Source organism: Hyla sarda, chromosome 7 (assembly GCF_029499605.1).
Source record: "Hyla sarda isolate aHylSar1 chromosome 7, aHylSar1.hap1, whole genome shotgun sequence".
Lineage (NCBI taxonomy): Eukaryota > Metazoa > Chordata > Amphibia > Anura > Hylidae > Hyla > Hyla sarda.
Window position 1 is genome coordinate 9,472,969 of NC_079195.1, and position 11,295 is coordinate 9,484,263.

The 11,295-nt window shown below is 43.0% G+C and overlaps 1 protein-coding gene across 2 annotated transcripts in view; it reads right to left on the reverse strand.

Moving 5' to 3' along the window:
* Positions 1-10,737, reverse strand: part of LOC130282069 (pancreatic lipase-related protein 2-like) — a 48,732-nt gene extending 37,995 nt beyond the window's left edge. Inside the window, exons 1-2 of one of the 2 annotated variants that reach the window (XM_056529926.1) lie at positions 10,617-10,737; positions 9,969-10,017 (exon numbers count right to left, since the gene is read on the reverse strand). In XM_056529926.1, coding sequence (XP_056385901.1) covers positions 9,969-10,017 — 49 coding nt within the window. In that variant the 5' untranslated portion in view covers positions 10,617-10,737. The other variant, XM_056529924.1, reaches the window with a different exon arrangement.
* Between the last annotated feature and the right edge of the window lie 558 nt (positions 10,738-11,295).

An 11,295-nucleotide genomic window follows, 5' to 3' on the forward strand; every position in this document is an offset into this window, starting at 1 on the left:
GAAATGTGGATCATAACCACACGCAATAGGGGCACAGTATATAATGCACCTATATCTGGGGGCACAGTATATAATGCACCTATATGTGGGGGCACAGTATATAATAAACCTATATCTGCGGGCACAGTATATAAATAACCTATATCTGGGGGCACAGTATATAATGAACCTATATCTGGGGCACAGTACATAAATAACCTATATCTGGGGGAACAGTATATAATGAACCTATATCAGGGGCACAGTACATAAATAACCTATATCTGGGGGCACAGTATATAATGAACCTATTTCTGGGGGGAACAGTACATTATTAACCCATATCTGGGGGGCACAGTATATAATTAACCTATATCTGGGGGCACAGTATATAATAATGAATTTCAGGGGGCACAGTGTATTGTGAATTTCGGGGTTATGATGCATATTATAAGAGATATATTGGGTGGCATGGTTTCAGAGGCTACAGTTTGTAATAGTATTATATTCAGTGGGCACACTGTGTGGTAGTATTATATTCAGAGGATAACGTGTGTGGCAGTAGTATATTCAGAGGGTACCGTATGTGGCAGTATTATATTCAGTGGGTACAGTGTGTGGCAGTATTATATTCAGAGGGTACCGTATGTGGCAGTATTATATTCAGTGGGTACAGTGTGTGGTAGTATTATATTCAGAGGCTACAGTTTGTAATAGTATTATATTCAGTGGGCACAGTGTGAGGCAGTATTATATTCAGAGGATAACGTGTGTGGCAGTAGTATATTCAGAGGGTACCGTATGTGGCAGTATTATATTCAGTGGGTACAGTGTGTGGCAGTATTATATTCAGAGGGTACCGTATGTGGCAGTATTATATTCAGTGGGTACAGTGTGTGGTAGTATTATATTCAGAGGGTACAGTGTGTGGTAGTATTATATTCCTGAGGTAAAGTGTGTGGTAGTTTTATATTCAGTGGGTACAGTGTGTGGTAGTATTATATTCAGAGGGAACAGTGTGGGACAGTAATATATTCAGAGGGGGCAGTATTATATTCAGAGTATACAGTGTGTGGTAGTATTATATTCAGAGGATGCAGTGTGTGGCGGTATTATATTCAGAGGGTGCAGTGTGTGGTAGTATTATATTCAGAGGGTACAGTGTGTGGTAGTATTATATTCAGAGGGTACAGTGTGTGGCAGTATTATATTCAGTGGGTACAATGTGTGGCAGTATTATATTCATAGGGTACAGTGTGTGCCAGCATTATATTCAGAGGTTACAGTGTGTAGCAGTATTATATTCAGAGGGTACAGTGTGAGGCAGTATTATATTCAGAGGGTACAGTGTGTGGCAGTATTATATTCAGAGGGTACAGTGTGAGGCAGTATTATATTCAGAGGGTACAGTGTGAGGCAGTATTATATTCAGTGGGTACATTATGAGGCAGTATTATATTCAGAGGGTACAGTGTGAGGCAGTATTATATTCAGTGGGTACATTATGAGGCAGTATTATATTCAGAGGGTGCAGTGTGTGGTAGTATTATATTCAGAGGGTGCAGTATGTGGCAGTATTATATTCAGAGGGTACAGTGTGTGGTAGTATTATATTCAGAGGGTACAGTGTGAGGCAGTATTATATTCAGAGGGTACAGTGTGTGGCAGTATTATATTCAGAGGGTACAGTGTGTGGTAGTATTATATTCAGAGGGTGCAATGTGTGGCAGTATTATATTCAGAGGGTACAGTGTGTGGTAGTATTATATTCAGAGGGTACAGTGTGAGGCAGTATTATATTCAGAGGGTACAGTGTGAGGCAGTATTATATTCAGAGGGTACAGTGTGAGGCAGTATTATATTCAGTGGGAACATTATGAGGCAGTATTATATTCAGAGGGTACAGTGTGAGGCAGTGTGAGACACACTGTAGCAAACCTCCTCCTCATGTAATATCCTTACTACTGGGGTGACACACTGTAACAAACCTCCTTCTCCTCATGTAATCTCCTTACTACTGGGGTGACACACTGTAACAAACCTCCTCCTCATGTAATCTCCTTACTACTGGGGTGACACACTGTAACAAACCTCCTCCTCATGTAATCTCCTTACTACTGGGGTGACACACTGTAACAAACCTCCTTCTCATGTAATCTCCTTACTACTGGGGTGACACACTGTAACAACCCTCCTCCTCATATAATCTCCTTACTACTGGGGTGAAACACTGTAACAAACCTCCTCCTCATGTAATCTACTTACTACTGGGATGACACACTGTAACAATACTCCTCCTCATGTAATCGCCTTACTACTGGGGTGACACACTGTAACAAACCTCCTCATGTAATTGCCTTACTACTGGGGTGACACACTGTAACAAACCCCCTCCTCATGTAATCTCCTTACTACTGGGGTGACACACTGTAACAAACACCCTCCTCATGTAATCACCTTACTACTGGGGTGACACACTGTAACAAACCTCCTTCTCCTCATGTAATCTCCTTACTACTGGGGTGACACACTGTAACAAACCTCCTCCTCATGTAATCTCCTTACTACTGGGGTGACACACTGTAACAAACCTCCTCCTCATGTAATCTCCTTACTACTGGGGTGACACACTGTAACAAACCTCCTTCTCATGTAATCTCCTTACTACTGGGGTGACACACTGTAACAACCCTCCTCCTCATATAATCTCCTTACTACTGGGGTGAAACACTGTAACAAACCTCCTCCTCATGTAATCTACTTACTACTGGGATGACACACTGTAACAATACTCCTCCTTATGTAATCGCCTTACTACTGGGGTGACACACTGTAACAAACCTCCTCCTCATGTAATCTCCTTACTACTTGAGAGACACACTGTAACAAACCTCCTCCTCATGTAATCTCCTGACTACTGGGGTGACACACTGTAACAAACCTCCTCCTCATGTAATCTCCTTACTATTGGGGTGACACACTGTAACAAACCTCCTTCTCCTCATGTAATCTCCTTCCTACTGGGGTGACACAATGTAACAAACCTCCTCCTCATGTAATCTCCTTACTACTGGGGTGACACACTGTAACAAACCTCCTCCTCATGTAATCTCCTTACTACTAGGCTGACACACTGTAGCAAACCTCCTCCTCATGTAATCTCCTTACTACTGGGGTGACACACTGTAACAAACCTCCTCCTCATGTAATCTCCTTACTACTGGGGTGACACACTGTAACAAACCTCCTCCTCATGTAATCTCCTTACTACTGGGGTGACACACTGTAACAAACCTCCTCCTCATGTAATCTCCTTACTACTGGGGTGAAACACTGTAACAAACCTCCTCCTCATGTAATCTACTTACTACTGGGATGACACACTGTAACAATACTCCTCCTCATGTAATTGCCTTACTACTGGGGTGACACACTGAAACAAACCCCCTCCTCATGTAATCTCCTTACTTCTGGGGTGACACACTGTAACAAACCCCCTCCTCATGTAATCACCTTACTACTGGGGTGACACACTGTAACAAACCTCCTCCTCCTCATGTAATCTCCTTACTACTTGAGAGACACACTGTAACAAACCTCCTCCTCATGTAATCTCCTGACTACTGGGGTGACACACTGTAACAAACCTCCTCCTCATGTAATCTCCTTACTATTGGGGTGACACACTGTAACAAACCTCCTTCTCCTCATGTAATCTCCTTACTACTGGGGTGACACACTGTAACAAACCTCCTCCTCCTCATGTAATCTCCTTCCTACTGGGGTGACACACTGTAACAAACCTCCTCCTCATGTAATCTCCTTACTACTGGGGTGACACACTGTAACAAACCTCCTCCTCATGTAATCTCCTTACTACTAGGCTGACACACTGTAGCAAACCTCCTCCTCATGTAATATCCTTACTACTGGGGTGACACACTGTAACAAAGCTCCTCCTCATGTAATCTCCTTACTACTGGGGTGACACACTGTAACAAACCTCCTCCTCATGTAATCTCCTTACTACTGGGGTGACACACTGTAACAAACCTCCTTCTCCTCATGTAATCTCCTTACTACTGGGGTGACACACTGTAACAAACCTCCTCCTCATGTAATCTCCTTACTACTGGGGTGACACACTGTAACAAACCTCCTCCTCATGTAATCTCCTTACTACTGGGGTGACACACTGTAACAAACCTCCTTCTCATGTAATCTCCTTACTACTGGGGTGACACACTGTAACAACCCTCCTCCTCATATAATCTCCTTACTACTGGGGTGAAACACTGTAACAAACCTCCTCCTCATGTAATCTACTTACTACTGGGATGACACACTGTAACAATACTCCTCCTCATGTAATCGCCTTACTACTGGGGTGACACACTGTAACAAACCTCCTCATGTAATTGCCTTACTACTGGGGTGACACACTGTAACAAACCCCCTCCTCATGTAATCTCCTTACTACTGGGGTGACACACTGTAACAAACACCCTCCTCATGTAATCACCTTACTACTGGGGTGACACACTGTAACAAACCTCCTCCTCATGTAATCTCCTTACTACTTGAGAGACACACTGTAACAAACCTCCTCCTCATGTAATCTCCTGACTACTGGGGTGACACACTGTAACAAACCTCCTCCTCATGTAATCTCCTTACTATTGGGGTGACACACTGTAACAAACCTCCTTCTCCTCATGTAATCTCCTTCCTACTGGGGTGACACAATGTAACAAACCTCCTCCTCATGTAATCTCCTTACTACTGGGGTGACACACTGTAACAAACCTCCTCCTCATGTAATCTCCTTACTACTAGGCTGACACACTGTAGCAAACCTCCTCCTCATGTAATATCCTTACTACTGGGGTGACACACTGTAACAAAGCTCCTCCTCATGTAATCTCCTTACTACTGGGGTGACACACTGTAACAAACCTCCTCCTCATGTAATCTCCTTACTACTGGGGTGACACACTGTAACAAACCTCCTTCTCCTCATGTAATCTCCTTACTACTGGGGTGACACACTGTAACAAACCTCCTCCTCCTCATGTAATCACCTTACTACTGGGGTGACACACTGTAACAAACCTCCTCCTCCTCATGTAATCTCCTTACTACTGGGGTGACGCACTGTAACAAACCTCCTCCTCATGTAATCTCCTTACTACTGGGGTGACACACTGTAACAAACCTCCTCCTCATGTAATCTCCTTACTACTGGGGTGACGCACTGTAACAAACCCCCTACTCATGAAATTTTTCGTCCAGGTAAATCCCCTGATCCGTCCTAATATCACTGAACCATCAGGTGTGAACCAGCGGCACAAATAAATATTATTCTGACATTTATAGATGAAGCGGCTATTGTTCCATGTAAGGTGAGACGATCTGCAGGGACCAGAGCCGCGACCAAGAAATATCCCCCCCCCCCCCCCCCAACTGAGAGAATCAGTGAGACCCCCGGGGACGGAATCTGTGGGCGCCATCACCTCTAGGATATGGCCTCTACCCCATGTCCTGCTCAAAAATCATGTATGAGTGTGAGAAAAAGTAAGTGAACCCTTTGTTGTTACCTAGAGCAGTGGTTCCCAACCAGGGGGCCTCCAGAAGTTGCAAAACTACAACTCTCAGCATGCCTGGACAGCCTTTGGCTGTCCAAGCATGCTGGGAGTTTTAGTTTTGTAACAGCTGGAGGCCCCCTGGTTGGGAACCACTGCCCTAGATGAATATAATGCAATCTGATTATAGCGAATAATATAATGTAACTAATCTAATAATACACAGGAAGATGCACTGATCGAGTAAACATCCACAGTGCAGGGAGGAAAAGTAAGTGAACCCAAAGAGATAAAAGAATTTCTAAGAAGAAGGATGAGATGTGAAATGTGGATCATAACCACACGCAATAGGGGCACAGTATATAATGCACCTATATCTGGGGGCACAGTATATAATGCACCTATATGTGGGGGCACAGTATATAATAAACCTATATCTGCGGGCACAGTATATAAATAACCTATATCTGGGGGCACAGTATATAATGAACCTATATCTGGGGCACAGTACATAAATAACCTATATCTGGGGGAACAGTATATAATGAACCTATATCAGGGGCACAGTACATAAATAACCTATATCTGGGGGCACAGTATATAATGAACCTATTTCTGGGGGGAACAGTACATTATTAACCCATATCTGGGGGGCACAGTATATAATTAACCTATATCTGGGGGCACAGTATATAATAATGAATTTCAGGGGGCACAGTGTATTGTGAATTTCGGGGTTATGATGCATATTATAAGAGATATATTGGGTGGCATGGTTTCAGAGGCTACAGTTTGTAATAGTATTATATTCAGTGGGCACACTGTGTGGTAGTATTATATTCAGAGGATAACGTGTGTGGCAGTAGTATATTCAGAGGGTACCGTATGTGGCAGTATTATATTCAGTGGGTACAGTGTGTGGCAGTATTATATTCAGAGGGTACCGTATGTGGCAGTATTATATTCAGTGGGTACAGTGTGTGGTAGTATTATATTCAGAGGCTACAGTTTGTAATAGTATTATATTCAGTGGGCACAGTGTGAGGCAGTATTATATTCAGAGGATAACGTGTGTGGCAGTAGTATATTCAGAGGGTACCGTATGTGGCAGTATTATATTCAGTGGGTACAGTGTGTGGCAGTATTATATTCAGAGGGTACCGTATGTGGCAGTATTATATTCAGTGGGTACAGTGTGTGGTAGTATTATATTCAGAGGGTACAGTGTGTGGTAGTATTATATTCCTGAGGTAAAGTGTGTGGTAGTTTTATATTCAGTGGGTACAGTGTGTGGTAGTATTATATTCAGAGGGAACAGTGTGGGACAGTAATATATTCAGAGGGGGCAGTATTATATTCAGAGTATACAGTGTGTGGTAGTATTATATTCAGAGGATGCAGTGTGTGGCGGTATTATATTCAGAGGGTGCAGTGTGTGGTAGTATTATATTCAGAGGGTACAGTGTGTGGTAGTATTATATTCAGAGGGTACAGTGTGTGGCAGTATTATATTCAGTGGGTACAATGTGTGGCAGTATTATATTCATAGGGTACAGTGTGTGCCAGCATTATATTCAGAGGTTACAGTGTGTAGCAGTATTATATTCAGAGGGTACAGTGTGAGGCAGTATTATATTCAGAGGGTACAGTGTGTGGCAGTATTATATTCAGAGGGTACAGTGTGAGGCAGTATTATATTCAGAGGGTACAGTGTGAGGCAGTATTATATTCAGTGGGTACATTATGAGGCAGTATTATATTCAGAGGGTACAGTGTGAGGCAGTATTATATTCAGTGGGTACATTATGAGGCAGTATTATATTCAGAGGGTGCAGTGTGTGGTAGTATTATATTCAGAGGGTGCAGTATGTGGCAGTATTATATTCAGAGGGTACAGTGTGTGGTAGTATTATATTCAGAGGGTACAGTGTGAGGCAGTATTATATTCAGAGGGTACAGTGTGTGGCAGTATTATATTCAGAGGGTACAGTGTGTGGTAGTATTATATTCAGAGGGTGCAATGTGTGGCAGTATTATATTCAGAGGGTACAGTGTGTGGTAGTATTATATTCAGAGGGTACAGTGTGAGGCAGTATTATATTCAGAGGGTACAGTGTGAGGCAGTATTATATTCAGAGGGTACAGTGTGAGGCAGTATTATATTCAGTGGGAACATTATGAGGCAGTATTATATTCAGAGGGTACAGTGTGAGGCAGTATTATATTCAGTGGGTACATTATGAGGCAGTATTATATTCAGAGGGTGCAGTGTGTGGTAGTATTATGTTCAGAGGGTGCAGTGTGTGGTAGTATTATATTCAGAGGTTACAGTGTGTGGCAGTATTATGTTCAGAGGGTACAGTGTGTGGCAGTATTATATTCAGAGGGTACAGTGTGTGGCAGTATTATATTCAGAGGGTACAGTGTGTGGTAGTATTATATTCAGAGGGTACAGTGTGAGGCAGTATTATATTCAGAGGGTACAGTGTGAGGCAGTATTATATTCAGAGGGTACAGTGTGGGGTATTATTATATTCAGAGGGTACAGTGTGAGGCAGTATTATATTCAGAGGGTACAGTGTGAGGCAGTATTATATTCAGAGGGTACAGTGTGAGGCAGTATTATATACAGAGGGTACAGTGTGAGGCAGTATTATATTCAGAGGGTACAGTGTGTGGCAGTATTATATTCAGAGGGTACAGTGTGAGGCAGTATTATATTCAGAGGGTGCAGTGTGAGGCAGTATTATATTCAGAGGGTACAGTGTGAGGCAGTATTATATTCAGAGGGTACAGTGTGTGGCAGTATTATATTCAGAGGGTACAGTGTGAGGCAGTATTATATTCAGAGGGTACAGTGTGAGGCAGTATTATATTCAGAGGGTACAGTGTATGGCAGTATTATATTCAGAGGGTACAGTATGAGGCAGTATTATATTCAGAGGGTACAGTGTGTGGCAGTATTATATTCAGAGGGTACAGTGTGTGGCAGTATTATATTCAGAGGGTACAGTGTGAGGCAGTATTATATTCAGAGGGTACAGTGTGAGGCAGTATTATATTCAGAGGGTACAGTGTGAGGCAGTATTATATTCAGAGGGTACAGTATGAGGCAGTATTATATTCAGAGGGTACAGTGTGAGGCAGTATTATATTCAGATGGTACAGTGTGAGGCAGTATTATATTCAGAGGGTACAGTGTGAGGCGGTATTATATTCAGAGGGTACAGTGTGAGGCAGTATTATATTCAGAGTGTACAGTGTGAGGCGGTATTATATTCAGAGGGTACAGTGTGAGGCAGTATTTTATTCAGAGGGTACAGTGTGAGGCAGTATTATATTCAGAGGGTACAGTGTGAGGCAGTATTATATTCAGAGGGTACAGTGTGTGGCAGTATTACATACAGAGGGTACAGTGTGAGGCAGTATTATATTCAGAGGGTACAGTGTGAGGCAGTATTATATTCAGAGGGTACAGTGTGAGGCAGTATTATATTCAAAGGGTACAGTATGAGGCAGTATTATATTCAGAGGGTACAGTGTGTGGCAGTATTATATTCAGAGGGTACAGTGTGAGGCAGTATTATATTCAGAGGGTACAGTGTGAGGCAGTATTATATTCAGAGGGTACAGTGTGAGGCAGTATTATATTCAGAGGGTACAGTATGAGGCAGTATTATATTCAGAGGGTACAGTGTGAGGCAGTATTATATTCAGAGGGTACAGTGTGAGGCAGTATTATATTCAGAGGGTACAGTGTGAGGCAGTATTATATTCAGAGGGTACAGTGTGTGGCAGTATTATATTCAGAGGGTACAGTGTGTGGCAGTATTATATTCAGAGGGTACAGTGTGAGGCAGTATTATATTCAGAGGGTACAGTGTGAGGCAGTATATATTCAGAGGGTACAGTGTGTGGCAGTATTATATTCAGAGGGTACAGTGTGTGGCAGTATTATATTCAGAGGGTACAGTGTGTGGCAGTATTATATTCAGAGGGTACAGTGTTTGGCAGTATTACATTCAGAGGGTACAGTGTGAGGCAATATTATATTCAGAGGGTACAGTGTGAGGCAGTATTATATTCAGAGGGTACAGTGTGAGGCAGTATTATATTCAGAGGGTAAAGTGTGAGGCAGTATTATATTCAGAGGGTACAGTGTGTGGCAGTATTATATTCAGAGGGTACAGTGTGTGGCAGTATTATATTCAGAGGGTACAGTGTGTGGCAGTATTATATTCAGAGGGTACAGTGTGTGGCAGTATTATATTCAGAGGGTACAGTGTGAGGCAGTATTATATTCAGAGGGTACAGTGTGAGGCAGTATTATATTCAGAGAGTTCAGTGTGAGGCAGTCTAATATTCAAATAGTCCTGAATTTGTGCAGTTGTAGAATTTCCTACTCACCCAGGACGCCTGCCGGGAGACAGAGGAGGATGATGAGAGTTGTGATCATCTAGAGAAGGAGAAGAGGACAATGAATTGGAATACGGTGAATGATACATTGTATATACTGTACTAACGTCACGATAATGGTGGTGGTGCTGAGGGCGCTGTCATTGGGGGGGGGGGGGGGTCTTACCTTGTACCCCTCCCCCCTCCTCAAGGAAGATTTCCTATAAAATGTTAATTCATTACAGAAGGAAGTGGAGGATTAATGAAGTCCTGCTGTGCAATCCACCATAATACCGGGGTCTTCACCCCAAGTGTTCCCTAAACTGCTGCAGAACTACAACTCCCTGCATGCCCTGACACCGCCTGATGGCCATATGGATCATCATCCAGCTTCTCCAGGTTCAGAATGTGTTAAGAATCTTCTGGAAACATTCTATGTGTAGTGAGGAGGGAAGATTCAGGAACTTTTCATTAGCAGCCGCTGCTTTTGTGGCAATAATTGGGGTAAATAATAAGTAATAACTGCGAGGAGGGGGGGTGTAGTTGTACTGCGCTGCGGAATATGTCACCGCCATATGGCTTGTAAGTGCAATAATGAGCAGAGGAAAGTCTCACCTGGAACATATGTCACCCCCGGGGGATGGAGAGACGTGCGCTCACTTGCTGTATCCGAGCGTCAGCTCTTCAGCCCAGAGACAGGATGGAGCTCAGGGGAGATGGCGGCAGATTATGTCACATGACCCCGTATAATGTACACGGCGAGTATCACCCGCAGGATGGAGATTAATAACAGGAGGAGATGTCAGATATCACCTACATCCAGCAGGGGGCAACGCTGAGCTCTTATATTGTCCTGACATCACCCTGCCAGCCAGTGCAAAACTACAACTCCCAGCATGCTTAATAATTCCATCATGTGTGATACTGTCTGCTGAGTCACTGTATCTAATCATGTAAAGTGTGATACTGCCTGCTGAGCCCCGGTATCTAATCCTATCATGTGTGAAACTGTCTGCTGTATCTAATCCTATCATATGTGATATTGCGTGCTGTATCTAATCCTTTCATGTGTGATACCGTCTGCTGAGCTGCTATATCTAATCCAACCATGGGTGATACTCTCTGCTGAGCTACTCTATTTAAGTCTACAATGCGTGATACTGTCTACTGAGCTCTTGTATCTAATCCTATCATATGTGATACTGTCTGCTGAGCTGTGTATCTAATCCTATCATATGTGATACTGTCTGCTGTATCTAATCCTATCATGTGTGATACTGTCTGCTGAGCTGCTGTATCTAATCCTGTCATATGTGATACTGTCTGCTGTATCTAATCC